This window comes from Protobothrops mucrosquamatus, unplaced genomic scaffold (genome assembly GCF_001527695.2).
Source record: "Protobothrops mucrosquamatus isolate PMUCROS unplaced genomic scaffold, P.Mucros_1.0 scaffold_231, whole genome shotgun sequence".
Taxonomy (NCBI): domain Eukaryota; kingdom Metazoa; phylum Chordata; class Lepidosauria; order Squamata; family Viperidae; genus Protobothrops; species Protobothrops mucrosquamatus.
This window is the reverse complement of record NW_015386307.1, coordinates 223,763-247,220: the sequence shown is the minus strand read 5'-3', so window position 1 is coordinate 247,220 and position 23,458 is coordinate 223,763. Positions and strand designations below refer to the sequence as shown.

At 40.5% G+C, this 23,458-nt stretch overlaps 1 protein-coding gene across 1 annotated transcript in view; it reads left to right on the top strand.

The window, feature by feature from the left end:
* Nucleotides 1–7,404: 7,404 nt before the first annotated feature.
* SUN3 (Sad1 and UNC84 domain containing 3) overlaps nt 7,405–23,458 on the top strand; it is a 77,599-nt gene continuing 61,545 nt past the window's right edge. The window contains exons 1-2 of the mRNA XM_029286880.1: nt 7,405–7,511; nt 11,012–11,109. Coding sequence (XP_029142713.1) covers nt 7,405–7,511; nt 11,012–11,109 — 205 coding nt within the window. The remainder of the gene's footprint in view (nt 7,512–11,011; nt 11,110–23,458) is intronic.

Here is a 23,458-nt window from a genome sequence, read left to right as displayed (position 1 = left end):
GTAAAATTGGAAGTGTCTTGGTGACGTTTCGACGAAGTCCCATTCGTCATCTTCAGGCTGGTGTCTTCAGCTTTACTCCTAGAAGCACGAAGCTGAAGACACCAGTCTGAAGATGACACTTCCAATTTTACGTGGGAGAAAACCCGAATAACCAAAGACCTACATACAAACACCCGTGAAAACCTCAGAAAACACACACACACACACACACACACACACACACACACACACACACACACACATATATATATATATATATATATATATATATATATATATATATATATATATATATATATATATATATATATATATGACTCTGCCATTAAACACAGAAATTCTACAGGATCAAAAAGCAGTTCCAAATAACCACATATATCACTAGAAACTGAGCACAAAAGTTTATAATTACTTGAAGAATATAAGAGTATAAGAAATGAGCTTGGATGATGAGTCCTAGAATTCTATACCCAGCAAATCTGGAAGGAAGAATCCAAGTTGGGAAAAGCTGGATAGCAATTGGACTTGGTGGAGGAAGACCTGCCATTTGTATGGCTGGTTCATCAGGCCTTCTGGTTATCAGTGAGCAACTAGTTTTTGTAAAAAAAAAAAATGTACAGGTAGTCCTCTATTTACAACCACAGTTGAGCCCAAAATCTCTGTTGGCAACCGAGACAGCTATTAAGTGAATTTTGCCCCATTTTATGTCCTTTCTTGCCACAGCTGTTAAGTAAATCACTGCAGTTGTTAAGTTAGTAACCTGGTTGTTAAGTGAATCTGGCTTCCCCATTGACTTTGCTTGTCAGTAGGTCACAAAAGGGGATCCCATGACCCCGGGACACTGCAACTGTAATAAATATGGGGACACTGCAACTGTAATAAATATGACGAGTGTCTGAATTTTGATCACGTAACCCTGGGATGCTGCAATGGTTGTAAGTGTGAAAAATGGTAAGTTGTTTTTATTTTCAGTGCCGTTGTAAGTTTTAAGGGTCACTATATGAACTGTTGTAAGTTGAGGACTAATTGTAGTAAGTTTCTTCTACAGTGAGCTATTCATCAGATTTATTGTCCAAAAGGCCATTAGTCCTCCATGTCTATTTTGCATCCAGTGGGCAAATGGGAAAATCATGTGGTATCTCTCAAAGAAGTAGATGTGGTTTTGTGATCTGATTACCAGTTTCTGCATTAAGTATCATTCTTTTTTTTTATGCATGGCTCAATTTTCGCGACACATATTGCCTGTCATCCACGCCCACCCTGGCCACGCTCACCATAGCCACGCCCACCATATCCACGCCCAGTGTGTCACACCCACCCAGTGGACCACACCCACCTGGCACTCAGTGATACATAAGTGGGTTTTGGGTTGCAGTTTGGGCACTCGGTCTCTAAAAGGTTTGCCATCACTGCCCTATAGCGTCGTCTTGAGGGAAGAAGTTGAAATAGTTTATGTCCATAATGTGAGGGGTCTGTAGATATTTTCACAGCCCTCTTTCTTGCTCGTGCAGTATACAGGTCCTCAGTGGAAGGCAGGCTGGTTGCAATTGTTTTTTCTGCAGTTCTAACTATTTGTTGAAGTCTGTGTCTGTCTTGTTTGTTTGCAGTTCTAAACCAGACAGTTATAGAGGTGCAAAGGACAGACTCAATAATTCCTTTGTAGAACTGTATCAGCTGCTCCTTGGGCAGTCTGAGCTTTCTGAGTTGGCACAGGAAGAACATTCTTTGTTGTGCTTTTTTGATTACATTTTTGATGTTAGGTGTCCATTTTAAATCTTGAGATATTATAGAACCCAGAAACTTGAAGGTCTCTACTGTTGATACTATAGTAGTGGCCAAAATTGTGGAAACTTTTGGAAAAAGTGTACAGTAGAAATGCCATCTTTGGTTAAGTTTCCACCAATTTTTCTTCTAATTTGTTTATAACTGTAGCCTTGTTCACTTAATAATGCTATTTTACATTGCTTTCTGGGTGACCAGTCAGCTCTTTGCACCATTATTTTAATTTTATTACGTTTTATAAGCTTACTAAATGAAAGAAAAAAAACCCCAACCAACTTGATAGCGATTACATAACATACTGACAAATGTCCTCCACTCAGCTTCAATACATGACATCAATAACTGAATCCTACTGTGATCTGATTGGCTCATTGCCAAAACAAGATGACACCTGATTGGTTCTCTAAACATTCATGCTCATTGGCTAAAATCAGATGAAGGAAAGCTACCTGATATCAACCTAAGCAAGTTGTGCTTCCTTTTTCTGGTTATTTGGCTATAACCTTTCATAGAATACAGTACAGATAATTGAAGAAACTTTGTTGCATTACATTCTTGATTAAATTATCATTCCATTGATATATAATATTATGGTATTACTCCAAAAAAAAGTGTTGTTATTAGCCATCAAACCTCAAAAATGCACTTTTCTCAAAAGGTTTCCACAATTTTGGCCACTACTGTATGTTGTCTAGTATTGTAAGAGGTTGTAGAATAGTAGGGTTTCTCCTAAAGTCTGCTGTCATTTCTACAGTTTTGAGTGTGTTCAGTTCAAGATTGTTCCAGCCACACCACAAGGCTAGTTGTTCAACCTCCCGTCTGTATGCCGATTCATTATTGTCTCGAATGAGGCCAATCACTGTTGTATCATCAGCAAACTTGAGTACTTTAACAGAGGTGTAATGTATTAAGGTGAATTACTTGGAAATGTTGAAAAAATGGTCATAAGACTCTGTCAGTTAAGAGCCAGACTTTCTGTCTTCATGCTAATTACTTGTGTTAAAAGCGGGAACTAATACTTGAATCCTATTGGCTGTCGCTTAGTTGCTGAGTGTATAAATAGGGGTGAAGCGGCAGTTATTCAGACTTCTGTTTAAACCTTAAATAAAGAGTTATTTGTTCATGGAACATGGAACTAGATACGGGGTCCGCATTATCCATAATTTCCCAGGGGACTTTCAAACACATTTGTAGTCACAGCGGCAAAAGAGGTAAGTTCAAGCCATCGAACCTTGTCTTAACGGATTTCCAAAACTCCTGAGTAATAGTCAAGGGGGAAGCTACACTCAGGGTGCAATTCAAGGGATTTGAGGGCCCCCTGGAATTCGTAGTAGTTTGGGGCAACCGCACAAGCCTCATTGGGCTTGATTGATTTGATGCATTGGGAATCAATGTAACTGGAATAAACAACACACAAGCAGTGGACTTAGCGGCAGTTTGCTGGGAGTTTGCTGACGTTTTTATCCCTCACTTAGGGAAATATAAGGGTCCTCCCATAGCTCTTTGGCTTGATCCTGCCATAACTCCAATAAGGATCAAGCTGCATAGAGTTCCCTTCGCCCTCAAGCAGAAGATCAGTGCAGAGCTGGACAAGCTGGTGCAGCAAGGCATCCTGCAGCCAGTTGATAGCAGTCAATAGGAAACCCCCATAGTTACGCCACTTAAGGCCAACGGAGAAGTGCGAATATGCACAGATTACAAGTGCACTATCAATAGAGCACTCCAATAACACGCATATCCAGTGCCTGTAGTCAGCCACATTTTGGCGCCACTACAGGAAGGTCGCATCTTTGTCAAGTTAGATTTAGCTCAAGCCTATCAACAACTCCCGGTGGATGATGCCACGGCAGAAGCTCAAACCATAGTTACTCACAGGGGAGCTTTCAAGGTTAAGCGCCTACAATTTGGGGTCAGTGTTGCCCCAGGCCTCTTCCAGGGAGTGATGGAGCGCACGCTCAAGGGTATTCCAGATATGTGCCCATATTTCGATGATGTCCTCATAGCTGGGGAATCAGTCGAAAAATTGGCAGAATGGCTCAAGGCCGTCCGCGAAGTGGAGCTGAAGCTGAAGCGGGAGAAATGTAAGATTGGGGTAGCTTCAACTGAGTTCCTCGGGTTCCGTATAGATGCCCAAGGCATTCATTCTGCTGAATCCAAGCTCAAAGCAATTCAGCAGCCCCCCAGTCCAAAATCAAAGGGGGAGCTCCAAGCATTTCTAGGACTGCTCAGTTTTTATCATGCCTTCCTACCTCACAGGGCCGCAGTGACAGAGCCGTTACACCAGGTCTTGGACAAACATGCACAGTGGAAGTGGACCAGTGTCCATGACAGGAGCTTCTCAGCAGTCAAATCACTGCTGTCTTCAAACTCCATTTTGATGCATTTTAACGAAAAGCTGCCTGTCTGCATCGCTTGTGATGCCTCACCATATGGGGTTGGGGCTATGTTGAGTCATTTAATGGCTGATGGAAGGCAAGTTCCAATAGCCTATTACTCGAGGACCTTGTCCTCTGCAGAGCATAATTACGCTCAAATAGATAAAGAGGCCTTGGCCATAGTGGCAGGGATCAAGAAGTTTCATGACTATCTATATGGTAGGGCCTTCACGGTCTTCACAGACCATAAGCCACTCCTGCGGTTGTTCACAACGAACAAGCAAACACCCCAGAACATATCTCCTAGGATATTGAGGTGGTCAATATTCCTGTCAGCATATAATTTCAGTTTGATTCATAAACCAGGGAGGGAAATGGGCCATGCAGACGAACTTAGCAGACTGCCATTGCTGCATTTAGAGCCAGAGCCCGCTCCAGCCACACGCATCCTGGCTATCCAGGATCTGCCTGAGTCTCCTCTTAATGCAGGGGATGTGCTGCAGAGACAGCTTCAGACACGACACTAAGCCGCATGTTAAACTGGGTGCTCACAGAGTGGCCAGAAACTAGTCCGGGGCCTAACTTCCAGAGTTTCAGTAGGAGGAAGGACGGGTTGTCAGCTCACAGGGGGTGCATCTTGTGGGGTAGTCGGGTTGTTGTCCCGAACTCACTGACGACTAGAGTCTTGGAGTCTCTGCAGGAGGGACATCCAGGAATAGTCCGGATGAAGGCACTCGTGCGAAGCTACCTTTGGTGGCCTGGGATGGACAAAGATATTGAGGCTCAGGTACACAGCTGCCACATTTGCCAGAAATCTAGACCAGAGATGCCCCACGTTCCAGTCCACCGATGGGAAACCACACACACCCCTTGGTCCAGGATCCACATTGATTATGCAGGACCTTTACAGGGACAACTCTTTCTCATTGTGGTGGACAGTCACTCCAAGTGGTTAGATGTCGCACCTGTCCCCACTATGACTACTGCCAGGACCATCCAGGAGCTGCGCAGAATCTTTGCCACACACGGGTTACCCGACGTGATTGTCTCAGACAATGGGGCTCAATTTACTGCTTCAGATTTCAGTCCTTTTTAAGGGCTAATATGATCAGACATGCCACATCAGCCCTTTTCACCCGGCTTCAAACAGCCAAGCGGAGCACATGGTTCGCACAACTAAAGAATCCTTGAAGAGGATAGTAACTGGTAATTGGCAACACAGACTGGCAGATTTCCTACTCTGCCAATGCACATCATGCACTTCCACGGGCAAAAGCCCAGCAGAATTAAGATGGGGCAGGCATTTGATCACAAAGCTGGATCGCTTACATCCAGATAGAGTTGCCTCACAAGCAACACAGCCAAAGGCACCACGGCACTTGCAAGTTGGCGACCCAGTCTGGGTGAGGAACTATAGGGAAGAGGCATTGTGGGTGGTAGCTGTGGTTTGTAAGGTGACTGGGCCACTTTCCTATGAAGTGGTCCTGGAAGACGGTCACGTGCTACGCCGGCACATTGACCAACTGCGGCGGAGGATAGCAACCCAGCCAATAAATCATGACTCTAGTACAGTCAAACTCAGGAGCAGCATGAGTGCAATAGTGCATCAGATGCTGCCAGTGACGGTGGAGCTCTCTGACAAAGGGAAGAGACTCAAGTGTCTGGTGAGTCAGTCCCAACCACTGATACTGCAACCAATGGGCAATGCCAGCAGACGGCTCCATTTTCAGGACTGGTGGACTCTGTTCCACCTGTGGACACTGGCTTGGGCCTACCAGGACAGCCCAGCCACAGAGACTCAAGTCTACCCATGATGGATGGGTCCCCAGTCTTCCAAGACCAGGGGCCTCCAGCAGTTCCGAGGCGTTCGGAATGGGCGAAAAGGCCACCAATGTATTTAAAGGAATATGTTCAACAAATGTCCTTATGAACTATCTAGGGGGAACGGGTGTAATGTATTGAGGTGAATTACTTGGAAATGTTGAAAAAAACTATCATAAGACTCTGTCAGTTAAGAGCCAGATTTTCTATCTACATACTAATTACTTGTGTTAAAAGCGGGAACTAATACTTGAATCCTATTGGCTGCTGCTTAGTTGCTGAGTGTATAAATAGGGGTGGAGTGGCAGTTATTCAGGCTTCTGTTTAAACCTTAAATAAAGAGTTGTTTGTTCACCTGCTGCCTCGTCGATGCCTCAGTGAGCACCAAACTTAACAAGAGGGATTGTTTGAGATGCAGTCATTGGTATATAGAGATAAGAGAAGTGGAGAGAGCACACAGCCCTGGAGGGGGGGGGGCTGTGCTAATTGTACAAGTATCTGATGTGATTTTGCCTAGCTCCACTTGCTGCTTCCTGTCTTTTAGAAAGCTTATGATCCACTTATAGATGTGGTCAGGCACGGTTAGCTGATTTAGTTTAGTGAGAAGAATATCTGGAATGATGGTATTGAATGCCGAACTGAAATCTACAAAAAGGACCCTTGCATATTGCTAAACATATCCTTGTTTACTTTATGTATTATAAATATGTATTTTGTGTAAGATTTTTCATGAAGGTGCTTGTTAAAATTGAGGTCTCAATGGATTATATTTGCATTTGAGAAAAGTATTTCTGTCATAGAAAATTTGTGACTCCTTCCACAAATGTAATTGTATGTTGGGTAGTAAACATCAAATTTTCTTAAGCCTGCATTATTTTTACTTTGCAAAGAAACAAACTTTGTATAAGGTTGCTCCATGGGACTTCCTACCACTTGAGAGAAGGAAGCAGGATGACTAAAATTATAACAATCTTTTTAGTGTAATTTGTTTGACTCAACAATTCATTTACAAGACTTTATTTAAAAATATTAGAGATCGACTGCATAACAGTCCATTTTTAAATACTTTATGATTCTGTTAAATATGTATACACGTTGCATTAACTGAAATCTTAGTACAAAATCCAGAAAGACTCCTACATTAGAACAAATGAATTTCTAAGCAGATTAAGTATGATATATTCTATTGTAGAAAAGAAGATATTGCAAAATTTAAATTCTACGTAACTCATATTTGACTTACTTTAATGAACAGCTTTGTTTTTAATAATGCACATGATTGACTTTTATATCCTATGGATTGGGATGTTTCTCCGTATAAAAAACATGCTGTATTTAGTTTATTATGTTTTAACGTTGCAATTCATGTTTATTTTTCTTTTAAATGCTAATTTATTTCAGAGTCAAGTATTAATTAAATCAAACTATGGATGGAAACAAAAAACCTTCAACAGGTGTTTATTCAATACAAGATTCTAATGAAGCAAGCTGTAGCAATGTCAGCCTAGATACTGACACACAAGTTTTAGAGAGGTATGCTTTATTTCCAGTTTATTTTAAAACTGATGTGCTGTTAAATATATATGATGAAATATTCTTTCCTGTCTCAAATATGCTATATGATTTCATAAAAAAAGACTGAGAATGTTCAGTGAAGTTGCATTTTCATCACAATTTAGTAAATAATGATTCTGAGAACACAGTAAGATAATTTTTATTGCATTTTTATTAACATTTATAAGATAAAATAAAAATTGAGAAAGATAAAGAAAGGACTTTTTACTTTTTACAGTGCAATAGACTATAAAAAATGTTACAGCTACAACTCGACACCCTTTGCCATCCCTTCTCCTAGTGTGAGAATTAATGTAGCCTTCTATCTTAGTTGCATATAAGATTCTCACCACTGTCAACTTATATAGTAATAATGTTCTGAATTTTCTTTCAAGCTTTTCATCAAACTAAAAGGAAAACTTCTTGTTTTTGTTTTATATTTATTTTAAGATATTTCTGAATTAAGATAAAAATCTCATCCCAATATTTCTTTGTTTTGATGCAGTCCATTATAGATAATTAAAAGTAGTCTTTACAGTTGCATTACCAGAATATATTTGAAATTCCATTATACATCTTTAACAATTTGGGGGGCATTGAATACCAATGATACATTTTCTGATAGTAATTTTATTATTACTAATTATTACTAATTACTCCAGGAGGCAAGCTATTCCATTGATTAACTGTTTTGGTTTTCAGAAAATCTCTTCTTGTTTCATCATTAGCACACAGTGCAATTTCAAATTCACTTGAAGCAAATTCAAAATCCTGGCTTTTCTTATATAAATTATTTTTTTCTTTTAATTGTACATAGGTGAACACACCCTTTTGTCTCCTTCTTTCCTTTTAAATAAAAACATATTATTTCACCACAAGTCTACCAGATTGGTCTTATTATCATTGTTTTTCTAAAGAAAGCTTTTTGGAATGACAACTAAAAAGCATCTTAAGTGAGAGTTTTATTTTTCTAAACTCTTAGGATAGCACACTGAACAAAATGATTTTAAAAATCTGCATTCACCTTAGTTTGTCAAATAGGTGCACTACCCAAATCTCAATTTGGTAATTTAATTTTCTGACTAATGTTTTTCTCCTTACACACTATGGTTATCCCTCCTAGTGCAAACAGCAATTTAAATGTACACCAACTACATCTGAGGGACTATAACAGAAGAGGGTCTCAACCTATTCTCTAAAGTAACTAAAAAAAAGAAGTAACAACCTATCAAGGAGAGATCCAATCTAGAACAAAACAATTAATCAGCGGAATGGCTTGTCTCCAAAAGTTGCTAGAGGTTTTTAATAAGAGGTTGGACAGCCATCTGTCCAGAATGATATATGGCCTCTTGCTTGAGTAGAGGTTTGGATTAGAAGACCTTCAATGTACCTTCCAACTCCATTATTATATATTCAGTTTTCTAAATCAGTTTTGAAAAGAATATTGCAATAGCTGCTTTGTTCAATTCAATGTGCTGAAACGTGGACTCATTCAAGAATCTACATCAATATAATTATTTAGTGGGTATGTATAGATGCTGGTTGTTTTAAACAAATTAAATGGAACATCTTATATAAAGATATCCATGGTAGGAATAATTTTATATGAAAAATGTACAGAAGAGATTGAAAGGTCTCTTAAGATTTTGAAATGAAACTTTGAGATAAAGAGTGATACCAATGTACCTTGTGAAGTTTTCAATACGCTAGAATGCAAACTACCTCTGCCTCAAGCTTCATCTCTGACAACCAATGAAAAGAGAATTAAATCCATAAACACTTATTAACAAACAATAAATAGTATGAATTATTTTGACTTAACGTCTTAGTAATATGTGTGAAACCAGCCACTGTGATATGCAACAAATAGAAGTTAAAATAGAAAATGATTACATAAGTATATGTTACGTTTAGAGGACTTTAAATCCATACTGTACCTATAGAGTCCTTGCAGATTTTATTTCGCTAGTTGTTGCTGAATATAGGGAGCAGTGCTCATCTCTGTTTCAAGGTCATTGAGCCAATGCTATCCGAAGACATTTCCATGGTCATGTGGCCAGCATGACATTATGGAGCACTGTTACTTTATCACCAAGGTGTTACTTATTCATCTAGTCACATTATAGATGGAACTGGGGCAAGGATGAGAGCTTACCCCATCACGTGGTACTCAGATCTTGAACCTGAACTGCCGATTTTCCAGCCAACAAGCCCAGCATCTTAACCCCTGAGCCACTTACTGTATTTATAGCTAGATCACATTTCCAGGATTTGAACAGCTAATCACAAATATCCTTGTCTTGTTTATATTTAGCGTCAATGTGTTACTTATCAATCAATCCATTATTGTATGTAGATAGCCATTAAAAAAACATAGCCATTTCATGATGAATGGTACCAGAAAAATAGATTTCAATATTATTAATATATTAATTGCATTCTAATGCAAAGTTTACAGATACACTCCTCCAGCATCTCTATGAAGATCAGACTTCCTTGAAGTGGTCAGTATTGACCTCTAAGATTCAATGCACCTATCCATTATTGTTGTTTTGTTATTATTCACTGTACTATTAAAGTCATATTTATTAAAGTATTTGCATACAGTGTTTGGGGAAGATGAACAATCTGAAACTTCATGAAGGGGTTGATGTGATGATCAGTTTGAGGACTCCAGATGTAGATACTCAGTGTTGGAATGTAGTCTGCAGGCATGGCTATTTGAGAGATTGACTAAGAATCAGAACCTATTCTATAGTATTTCAGATAATTCAAAAATGTACTGTTGGTGATGGTACTGAAAGTTACTAAGATATCTAGTGATTCTACTTGATACCTAGTTATTGTAGAGAAACATTAGTAATAATCTCTAAAACAATTTGTGATGTACTTTAAGCAGAGGAATCTGAATATCTAAGTATACTTTGGGAAAGTAATTTCTTTAAATCTTGAATCTTCACAGTATAGCAAAGCCCTTACCTTTTATCAGATATTACAAAAAAGAAAAGAAGTAAATATTTCATTTAAATAATATATTGCTAAGGTGGTAAGATAATTGTTAAAGGAAAAAAAAATCCAACTGAAAAATCAGTTAATTGAGTAGTTTAATCATATATGTTCTGATTTCAGTCTACAATAGAAATTAGGCATGAGACTGAACCATATGCAGGAATCAACTTAAATATCTGGTAATATAGACTTTCAACAGGAGGTATCTGTGTATTCATTCAGTGATATTTTCTTGGATGTAATTCTGAGTTTGTTACATCTCCCATGTATGCAGTATTTTTGAAAGATAGAAACTAAAGACAAGCAATAACTGATCATAATCTTCATATAATTTTAGATGCTTCATGAGCTATTGTACATGGTCAGGCCCCAAATGTTGAATTAAGTAGATTTTTTTTTCAATCTGATTAATCTGGAAAATCTTATGCTTTTATATTCTTTTGCAATATAAAGCTTTCTTCATTCCATAGTCTACGTCAAAAACAAAAATTATCTTGCAGCTGTACGGACAGCCATCCTCTCTTCAGTCATAATCGAAAAAATGCACAATTTCCATGCCCAGCCAAAAGTAAGTTGTTATAATTTGGATCCAGCCTTTTTACCTAAGATTGGATTCACTCAAACTAATGGAACTAATTTGTTGAAATCGATTAATCCACTTCAAGTAGATTTGTGAACATAAACAAGGGTTGAATTAACTTTGACAAAAATGTTTTATTTATCAGTTAAAAAAGACAAAAGAACAATAACAAAATTGCTAAGCCAATTTAAATAACATCTGCATTTATGCTATAATTTGAAATATTCTGTAGGAATGATCAAGAATTATGTTTGGCCTTCCAAAAAACTGGGCCACATTACCATGCTCCAAGTCTCATCCATAAGCATTGACATATATTGTGAAAATGGTAGTGGCAGATCCTATATCTTTGATTGTCTTTTGTTGGTTATTTTTCTTCCACATTTGGCTGATTTTATTGTTGTTGTTGTATTATATGAGTACTATACACTTTATAATACTATACTCTGTACTCTTTAAAGGCCAGACTACAGACACCTTTAAAGCTTATGAGAGATATGACCGACTTCTAGTATCAGCAGTGGCAGCATGTGGCCTATGGCTACCATGTGGGCCACATGTCTTTCACAGAACGTTTTCAAATAGCAAGTTCTGTTCAATAGATTATTCTGTTGAATCACTGACAGAAAACGGCTTGTGACTGCTTCTAGAATAGATTGCCTTATTTTTTTAATTCTGTAAACAATCTAGTGAAAAAACACTGTTAAAGAAGTACTTTGTTATAAAGTTAAAGCCATGGATGTTTAGTTAGTTAGTTTGTTTATCAAACTACTATGCCACTAATCTTGCCCAAAGTGACTCTAGGTGGTTCATAGGCACTGAATCAATGCAGAATAAAAAACCCCAATAAATAAAGATCTTTAATTTAAAGATTCAATTAAAATAAAACTAAGAAGGATGAAGATAGAGAGAGCAAAGTGAACACAGGAAGTGTGGTGTTCTCTATTCCATTAGCCACCTCCAAAGTGTCACACATCCATTAGGATTGCAGGCTAGTTGGTATAACCATGTCATCAAGACCTTTTGGAAGGTCAAAAGAATGGGATTGAATCTGATCTTGGGGGAAGATGTTCCAAAGGGTGGGAGCCATGGTAGTTAAGGTTCTTCTTCAGCTGAAATTCCTTGGCTGTCAAGGAATTTTGTAGCATGCCCCTTCTGCCGACACATGGGGGGGAGGGGGTAATCCCATTGGTTTGAGCTGATTTCTCCAGTAGGCTGGACGTATACCATGATGGCTTTAAAGGTGATGACCAACATGTTGAATTGGATTTGGAAGCAAACTACCAGCCAGCTGAAGTTCTGGATTCTTTTAAAGGGTAGACCCATTTAGAATGAATTGCAGTAGTCCATACGTGAGATGACAGACAGGTGAGTGAGTGATTGATTGCAGATTGCATACCAGATCTCTCTGGGGTAGCACAATCTCATCCAGAACTAAAGATGTAGACAAGCTGAATGTGTGTTCTAATGTTATGAGCTAGTTATGTGGTGCCTTAGCTATTGTATTACAATTATTTTAGTTATATCTTTTATTTGGTTATAGGAATTTTATCATATTGTTTTTCTATTGTGTATTGCTTGTAAGCTATCCAGAGCTGTTTAAAATGGGCATCCAATTTTTTTTCTAAACAAATAAATAAAATTACTTTTTCTTCAAAACTTGCCAGTTATTGTGCTTTAGCAAAGAAACTTTGTACATCAAATAAATCTGACTAGATAATTCAAGAAAAAAATAACTACACTGTGTGCACAATTATTAGGCAAATGAGTATTTTGACCATATCATCATTTTCATGCATATTTTCCACCTCCAAGCTGTATAAACGTGAATGCTTAGTGGATATAAGAAATCAGGTGATGTATATTTGTGTAATGAGGGAGAGTATGACCTAAGGAGATCAACAGCCTATATCAAGGTATGCATAATTATTAGGCAGCTTCTTTTCCTCAGGCAAAATGAGCCAAAAAATAGTCTATGGAGATTCTCAGTCATCCAGGTCATAGTTATCCCAAGGATGCTTTTTCATGAGGCAACTGGACTTTCTTGTTTTCTTTGAAGATGTTTCGCTTCTCATCCAAGAAGCTTCTTCAGCTTTCTCAGCTCTCGGAGCTGAAGAAGCTTCAGGACAAGAAGCAACGGATGGAAACTAATCAAGGAGAGAAGCAACCTAGAACTAAGGAGAAACTTCCTGACAGTTAGAACAATTAACCAGTGGAACAACCTGCCTCCAGAAGCGGTGAATGCTCCAACACTGGAAGTTTTTAAGAAGAGACTGGACAACCATTTGTCCAAAATGGTGTAGGGTTTCCTGCCTGAGCAGGGGATTGGACTCGAGGACCTTCAGGGTCCCTTCCAACTTTATTATTATTATTATTATTATTATTATTATTATTATTATTATTATTATTATTATTATTATTATTATTATTATTATTATTATTATTATTATTATTATTATTATTATTAAAAATGTCTTCAAAGAAAAACAAGAAAGTCCAGTTGCCTCATGAAAAAGTATCTTTGGGCTTCTGGTTCTGGATCGCAACGCCTTTGAACGTGCGGGGAGAGTCCACTCTCCGCCGTTCGGTTTCCCTTCGTCAGAAGACTCTGGAAAGGGTCAAAAGTCATCCTGGAGGGGTGACCACCGTTGGGGAGGACCCTCACTAGATCGCGGAAGGGCAGCAGCCCTTCCTTTTGATCCGAGGCAGTTCCTCAGGATCGACAAAGAAAAGATCGGCCATTAACATGGCCGATCATCAAGTAGCACCAGCCAAAAGCCAAAATAACAACTAAGCACAATGAAGCACCGTGGAGGATTTGGGTGAGACTCTTCTTTATCTTTCTCTTTCCCTAACCTCCTTCCTGTGAAAGCTCTTTGAAACTTTCTTTCCCGCTCTCAATACAGCAGCGTTTGCATACTTGGGAATTTAAATTTTGGAAACAAAAGAAAAGAACAACTAACCTTAAAAACTAAATAACTGGATTTTTGCTTTGCGGATACCTTGGGGTCCCAAAACTTCCTATTATAGAGACTTAACATCTTCTTTAACTATTAACTTTGGAAAATATTTGTTTTTTCTGGTTTTTAACTGAATAAAAAGCTATTTGGCATGTGGGAAAAGATTTTGTGGTCTGCTGGGGACATCTTGTGGCAAAACCTGGCATAGCAACTGAAATTTTTTTTCAATTGTGCCTGTTGACTCCCTTGATTTGCCCTTCATATTATCAAAAAAGATAAGAAGTGGAAACAGCTGGGTGGTGACAATTATTTTTACAAAGTGTGGAGGTGGACAATGGCTGACTCTCACTAAACATAGCCTTCACTAAAGGACCATTTCTAATCACCATGGAAATGGAGGAACCCTATCCACAACTTAATTATAAACTTATCCTTGAAAAAAATCCTTGAAGCTACTGAGCTAATGAACTTAGGAGTGAAAGCCAAGGACATTTTCACAAAACTACAGATTGAACCCCAGACTCAAACTGATCAACCTACAAGCCAAATAATAACAGAAGAGGAACAATTTAACATCAAAGAGGATTTTATACAACATGTACAATCTACTGAGAACTTTGATATTCAAACACTGACTTTAATTATAGTACCTGTAACTCCAAAAGCAACAGGAATTGATCAACAAATATGCTACATTGAGAACTTAGACAATTTAGATAACCAAACAACAATTACAACACTGGATATGACCTTTTATTTTACTCAGACGAAACTGCAAGAAGACTGAACCAATAATAAACATTTCAAACCAAACATGGAGATCTGAGCTATTAGGGCAACAATCTAATAACTACAAAGAGGGCATTTCTTTTGAAAGACTGATAACTGGATGTTCTCCCTTGATTCAAACAACAGGTGTGGGAATAAAGGGAGACACATCCGAGGTATTAAAGGCACTGGCATGGAAACCTGCCTGGCACAAAAAGAAAGCCAGAGTTAGATTTAAAAATGGGATTTAGAAATCCACCTAATGGGTTAAGCAGCTTTTTAGAGACAATGATTGCTTTAATATTTAGGATTTAGATTTATAATGGGAATTAAAACTGTTAGATTATAACTTTAATTGTTATATGGAAATAGATTTGTGACAATGAATGATATTTTGTTACTAAATGAAGAGTTACTAGGATGAGAAACAGAATATATCTGTCAATAAAATAAGAAGGTAAATTCTGGAATAATATGTGTATTTAAGTTACGTTAATTATCTTATAATGAAATGAGGGAAATTAAGGTTATCCGAAGCTTAAACATTGGTTATAAAAGGCTAAATTGGAATATGCTAATTGGAATTAAATAAAATCTAAAAACAGGATTTGGATATGTATAACCAAAATGTTATTCACAAATGTATTGATTGATTGAGCTTTAGCTAGAAATCTATTAATATGAATATAATATTTGTGGGAAATAGGGGAACCTTTATTGATGTAATCTGAGATATACATGAATGATTTTGTAATTGGACTATTGACTACTCTATCACCACACTGCTTCTTAAGTACTTGGATGTAAACATTTGAAAAATTAATAAAACTTGTATTAAAAAAATATCTTTAGGCCAAAAAAGAGATTTAACTAACTCTGAAAAGTCAAAAATTGTAAAACGTCTTTCAGAGGGATGCAGCACTCTTGAAATTGCTAAGATATTGAGGCGTGAACATACAACCATCAAATGTTTTGTTGAAAATAGTCAACAGGTCGCAAGAAAAAAAGCACACATTAACTGCCTGTCAGAATCCAATTATATTTCATCTCTAGTTATCGACTATGGAAAACCCCATTTCTGCCCTCTCTGGATTCTGTCATACTAGGAAGGGGAAGGGGGATGAGCAAAGGGGTTTCATGGCTCTCACTTCCTTCATTAAAACTTCAAAGGGACTGAATGTGGATCTCACCAAGAGGACTGACCATAACAATATGGCCATCCGCTTTCATCTACTCCTCTCTGAAGTCTCCCTTCCGTCGGCCGTGAGGAAAAGGGGGTGGAAATGTAACGCCTGGGATTGTCGCTGGAAGAACAGTGGGGTGGGCCCTCAGGTTCTGTCTAGAACGCCTGCAACCATCTCCTCTTAAGAAATATTCCAAGAGTTCTGTCTTCTTAAGATGCAAAGTGGGGTGGGTCCTTACATTAGACAGGACCTGCAGAATTAGTCCACCTGGAAGGGAGAACCTTGCCGGGGGACTTTGCAAAAATTACCATGTCAGACGACGGAGCAGGGAAGGGAGAAAACTCCCTGGAAAGGGAGCCGCTGCCATGACTGAAACCCTGCCAGATGTCGGGATCTGAGAGGTCAGATTCCTCAGGAGAAGAGGTGGTGGAGACACGGGACCACAAACCTTGGTGGTCAATGGGCGTTGGAAAGAAAGGCGAGTGGGAAAAAAATCAAGAAAGGTGACCCTGAGACGGGGGGGCCAACCAACCAGAATGGAAGCAGGAGATGGGGAAATCCCTGCATGCAAGTGAAGAGGAAGGGAGCTGGGCACCGTACTCAGGCTGGATCCTAGAGAAAGCTATCAACCTGATGAAGAGAACTCTTAGCTCCCTAGGAGAGGAGAATTCTGAGCCCTACGGCCACCCCAGCTCCTGGAGCCGCAACGTGAGAGACACCGAGGGGGAAGTGGAACCTGCAGCCCTGGGGACGTCTGCTGATCCAGTAGTCCCCAGTCCCCGCCAACCCGCAGATGGCGATCTGGATTGAAGACACTACCACCGACAAGGAAGGCACCGATCCATTCAAAGACTCCCGCCGCTGGAAATGAGATTCAAGGGGGAGCCGACACGCTTGGGGTTTTTCCTAACCCAAGTCGTCAGCTACATGGAGGAATATGGGCGGCACATCTCCAGCAACAAAGCCCGTATCCGGATTGTGCAATCTGCCCTGGACGGGCCGGCTGCAGATTGCATGGTGAACTTGCACGACTCCAATGCCCCAAAGCACAACGATTTCAACCGTTTCATGTCCCCTCTGAGAAGGCGATTTGAGGACCCCCTGGCTGATCGCAAAGCCTGTGAAAGGATAAAAACGATGAGGCAAGGCAAACACCCGGTAGCCGAATATACACAAGAATTCCGGGCCATTGCCAGCAAATTGAACTGGCCAGAAGACATCCTCCTTAGCCATTTCAAAGATGAACTAAATTATGACTTATATGACGCTTGCCTGCCCCAAGGGGACCCACACCAACTTGACGAATGGTACGTCCTGGCAGAGGAAGCAGAGATCGACATACTGAAGAGGCACCGCCGAGGAAAACAATGGAGCAGCTCACCACCTGAGTTGACACGTGAACCAGTGAAACCATTGGCTATGGCCAAGAGCAAATGGGGTGTTTCAAGTGTGGAAGAGAGGGGCATTGGGCTGTAGAATGCCGCTCAAAAGCCCCCCAGCACAACCCAGACAGATCACCGGCCAGCAAATCTGGAAAGTCTCCAGCCAAGCCAAAAGAACCTGCCATGAGAATGATGGAGGCTGTGGAATCCCCCACCTCTGCTCATCAGGGGGAAAGAACTCCAGCCTACACCGCAGGGCCGGTGGACGCCTCAGACGACAGCTCGGAGGGTGAACCCCTGGTAAGTGGACCCATCGCACCCATCCTCAAGACAGTGACTATATTAATTCCCCCCATGCCCGAAGCTGTGAAGGTGAAAGCCTTAATAGACTCTGGCTGCCCCTGCTGCCTTATTAGCCCAACGCTAGTGGGGAATCTGGGCATTCCATTGAGAAGAGTGGAACAACCAATCTCATTTGGCCAGTTATATGGGTCCATAGCAGGGGGGGGGGTGCCAGCTACCCTAGCCACTTTACCAATACACCTCTCCCTGGGCAAACATGAGGAAGACATAACGTTTGTAGTGACCCCAGGCATGGAATGCCCGATGATCCTAGGGATGCAATGGTTAAAAAAATGGAACCCCTGGGTGAATTGGAGGACAGCAGAAATCAATTTCCCGAAAGGGGATCTTATGGACTTAAAATCCCAAGGGGAGCTACCAAAATTAAGAATGGAAAAAGCTGCCATGGGAGAGGAAAAGGTACAACCAGAAATACCAGAGGAATACAGAGATCTTGCTGAAGTTTTGAGTGAGGAGAGGGTGGATGAGCTCCCCCCCCCCACTGACCCATGGACTGTGCCATTGAATTCAAGCCTGGGGCAAAACTCCCGAAGCCCAGATTATACTCTATGAGCCCAAAGGAGAAGGAGGAAATGGAAAGATTCATAAAGAAAAACCTAGAAAGGGGGTTCATTGAGCCAGCCAAGCCTAAAGTGGCCGCCCCAGTCCTCTTTAGAGAGAAGAAGGATGGCTCTTTATGCTTATGCGTGGATTATAGGTCCCTGAATACAATCAGTGAAAGCAACCTATACCCCCAGCCTCTCATGAAGGACACGTCACACCTCTCGAAAGGGAATTTTTTTACTAAACTAGTAAATACTGCCCCCGCAGTATTTATGCAATTAATCAATGACGTTCTAAGGAAGCACCTATTTAAGGGGGTCCTGGTTTACTTAGACGACATTCATATCTTCACCAAATCAAAAGAGGAACATGTCAACCTAATCAGAGTGGTTTTAAAGAAACTGCGAGCCACCCACCTATATGCCAAACTCTTGAAATGCGAATTCCACCAGGAAAGGATAGACTACCTAGGTTATCGCATATCCCCACAGAGCATTGAAATGGACCCAGAGAAGGTCAGGGCAGTATTAGAATGGGCACCACCCCGCACAAGAAAGCAACTACAAAGTTTTCTGGGCTTCGCAAACTTTTACTGCCAATTCATCCCCTCATTTGCCAAGATAGCCCTGCCCCTCACGAATTTACTAAAAACGAAGGGAGCATCCTCAGTAAAACCTAGCCAGCCACTAACATGGACAATGGAGTGCCAAGCAGCATTTGAGAGATTAAAGAGACTTTTTTCTGCCGAACCAGTACTGAGGCACCCAGACATGGATAAGCCCTTCGTAATAAAGACGGATACAAGTGATGTGGCAGTGGGGGCTGTACTATTACAAGAAAACAATGAAGGGGTATTGCAACCCTGTGCGTATACATCCAAGAAACTCACGGAAATGGAACAGCGCTGGCCCGTGTGGGAGAAAGAGGCATACAGGATACGTTGGTCATTACTCACGTGGCACCAGTTCCTTGAAGGCAACAAAATCCCTTTCCAGGTGTGGACAGACCACAAAAATTTGGAAGCCCTGAAAACACCCAGGAAGCTCAACCCCAAGTAAGCCTGCTGGTCCCAGCATTTTCACCAATTCCACTTTACGCTCAAGCATTTGCCGGGGGAAAGAACTTCCTGGCAGATGCACTCTCTCGCATGCCCCAATATAACAGCACGCGAGCCACCGACTCTAAACCAATGATGGTAGATTCACAACTGGAAGTAACCACCAGAGCCCAAGCTAAATTAAAACCACAACTGGGCAGCCAAACCGGAACTGAATTCCAGAGAAGTTTGGAATCAGATGAATGGTTCCAGAAAAATAAACACGTGTGCACAATGAAAGACGGGCTGCCTTGGATGGGGGAAAAGGTATATATACCAACAACCCAAAGAGCCACATTCATGCAGCTTTGCCACGACACAAAATCAGCAGGGCATTTTGGATTTGTAAAAACATTACACTTAATTAAACGGCATTTTTGGTGGCCATCCATGAAAAAGGACATAGAAAGTTACGTGGCCAGCTGCCCAAAGTGTGCAACTGCAAAGAGGTTGCAAGGGAAATCGCCCAGACTGTTACAAACAGTGGCAAATCTCTCAGCCCCCTGGAGGGAAATAGCCATGGATTTTATAGTGGAATTACCAGAAAGCAATGGGAATACTGTTGTCTGGACGGTCACGGACTTGTTTTCCAAACAGGTGCACTTTATCCCTTGCCAAAAGATTCCCACCGCAAAAGCCTTAGCGAAACTTTTCATCCAGCATATTTACAGATTGCATGGGGCACCCCAACACATCATATCTGATAGGGGAGTGCAATTTACGTCTGCATTTTGGAAGGAATTTGTATCCCTCTTAGGGACCACTCAAGGACTTACATCTAGCCATCATCCACAAGGTGATGGACAAACAGAATGTTGTCACTCAGTACTTGAGCAATATTTAAGATGTTTTATTAATTAACAGCAGTCTGATTGGATGGACCTACTCCCTTTTGCAGAAGTTGCCTACAATAATGCAGTCCACTCTAGCACAGGTTACACTCCTTTTCAAATAGCTACCGGTCAAAGTTTCAACCCCATGCCAGAACTAACCCCAAATGAACCGGCGATCCCATCACTGAAAGAATGGATGGAACAATTACAAATCACCTGGCCAATAGTTAGAAAAATACTAGATGAAGCTAGGCAGGCATACAAAGCACAAGCCAATAAAAAAGGGTTGAGCCTACACCATTCATTATAGGAGAAATGGTGTACTTATCTACAAAATACCTAAAGTCCCTACAACCCTGTAAAAAACTTGAACCAAAATATATAGGGCCTTTTCCAATTAAAAGAATCATAAACCCAGTAACAGTAGAATTAGAATTACCAAAAAATCTCAGGCAAATACACCCAATTTTTCATTGCAGCTTGCTGAAAAGAGAGCATCAGTCATCGTTATGGTAAAAAATCCCCCACCCTCCAATCATTGTGGAGGGCGAACAACACTTCGAGATAAAGGAAATCCTAGATTCTAGGAGATATGGAGCAACTCAGTACCTAGTAGCATGGAAATACCTCCCTGCCTCACAAAACGAGTGGGTCCATAAGTGTCATGTCAGAGCCCCGAAGCTATTAAAGAAGTTTCACACAGAGTATCCTAACAAGCCAGACTAATTTTTATACCTGTTTTGTTTTCTTTTCAGGTGGATCTCTCTTATTTTTAAGGGGGCAGGATGTCAGAATCCAATTATATTTCATCTCTAGTTATCGACTATGGAAAACCCCATTTCTGCCCTCTCTGGATTCTGTCATACTATGAAGGAGAAGGGGAATGAGCAAAGGGGTTTTATGGCTCTCACTTCCATCATTAAAACTTCAAAGGGACTGAATGTGGATTTCACCAAGAGGACTGACCATAACAATATGGCCATCAGTTTTCATCTACTCCTCTCTGAAGTCTCCCTTCCGCCGGCCGTGAGGAAAAGGGGGTGGAAATGTAACACCTGAGATTGTCGCTGGAAGAACGGTGGGGTGGGGGGCTGCTTGGGAACACTTAAAACCTTGAATGGTAGGGGTGGGCCCTCAGGTCCTGTCTAGAATGCCTGCAACCATCTCCTCTTAATCCAGGGCTGTTATATTCCAGAACTGCAAACTACCTGGAGTGTCCAGAGGTACAAGGTTTTCAGTGCTTAGAGAAATGGCCAAGATAAGGAAGGCTGAAACCTGACCATCACTGAACAAGACACATAAGTTGAAACAGCAAGACTGGGCCAAGAACTATCTGAAGACAGATTTTTCAAAGGTTTTATGGACTGATGAGATGAGAGTAACTCTTGATGGGCCAGATGGCTGGATCAGTAATGGGTACAGAGTTTCACTTCAACTCAGACACCAGCAAGGTGGAGGTGGGATACTGGTATGGGCTGGTATTATTAAACATGAGCTAGTTGGACCCTTTTGGATTGAAGGTGGACTCAAAATCAACTCCCAAACCTACTGCCACTTTTTAGAAGTCACTTTCTTTAAGTAGTGGTACAGGAACAATATCTGCATCTTTCAAGAAGACCATGATTTTTATGCAGGACAATGCTCCATTGCATGCATCGAACTACTCCATTGCATGGCTAGCCAGTAAAGGCCTTAAAGATGAAAGAATAATGACATGGCCCCCTTCCTCACCTGACCTAAATCCTATTGAGAACTTGTGGGCCCTTCTTAAATGGGAGATTTATAGTGAAGGAAAACAGTGCACCTCTATGTACAGTGTCTGGGAGGCTGTGGCTGCTGCTGCACAAAACATTAATTGTCAACAGATCAAGAAACTGACAGATTCATTTCTGGTTTAAACCTCCAGTTACCTGAGTAAACTTGCATATAGAATAGAATAGAATAGAATAGAATAGAATAGAACCTTGGAGGTCTTCTAGTCCAGCCCCCTGCTCAAACAGGAGAACCTATACCATTTCAGATAAGTAACTGCCCAGTCTCTTCTTAAAAACCTTCAGTCATGGAGTGCCCATGATTTCCACATCATTTCGCTGGTCTACTAATTTAGTCACTTTATTAAAGAATGAAATAAGATTGGTTTGGCATGATTTGTTATTAACAAACCCATGCTGGCTACAAGTCATAACTTTGTTTGCTTCTAGTTGTTGGCAGATCTCTTTTTGATTATCTTTGCCAGCTTCTTCAGAACTCTGGGATATAATCTGTCAGGTCTCAGTGATTTATATTTGTCAGGTCAGATAGGTCTTCTCTTACCATTTTCTTGCTTATTTTAATTTTTCTTTCTAGTTTGTCTTTTACAGTAGTTTTTTTTTGTATGCTGGGCTAAAATTTCTTTTTGTGTGAAGACTGATGCAAACAATGAGTTAAGCAGCTCTGCTTTCTCCCTATGGCTTGTTACTTCCTTGTCATCTTCTCTCTTTAGTGGACCTAGTTTCCTTGACTTTTTTCTTGTTATTAATATGTTGAAAGAAACGTTTGTATTATCTTTGAGTTTTGTTGCAAGTCTTTGTTCATTCTGAGCTTTTGCTTTCCTGACTTCATCTTTGCATGTTACGGCTGTCTGCTGATAATCAGCCTTAGATATATGTGTCAACGCTGCTAACATCGGATGTTCTTGCTTTGACAACATATGGAGATGCAGCCATTTTCCTTCTTATGTTTTACTCTTAGAATTAGAATTAGATGGTACTGGGTGGGGGGAGAAGGATGAATGTGCATGGGAGTTTAGTTAGACATAACAATATTGTAACTAGTGTGAGAACCAAGGTTTTTTGAAATAAGAGATGATAAGAAATGGCGGGTTGACGAACTGGAGGGAAAGCCTGCACTTCAAACTAATTGGAGAATGTGATTTATAACTATTAATTAGAGGAGGGAATTGTGCTTTGATACTATGGGCTCAGGGGATGGGAATTCAGATTTTGGCTTTGCCTATGTATGAACCGATGCTATGGGTCTGGATGGGGAGGAACAGACTCAGGCTCAACCCTTCCAAGACCGAGTGGCTGTGGCTGCCGGCGCCTCGGCATAGTCAGCTGACTCCATCGCTGACTATAGGGGGCGAAATTTTGGCTCCCTCGGAGAGGGTACGCAATCTGGGGGTCCTCCTGGATTCACGGCTGACACTGGAAGACCAGTTGTCGGCCGT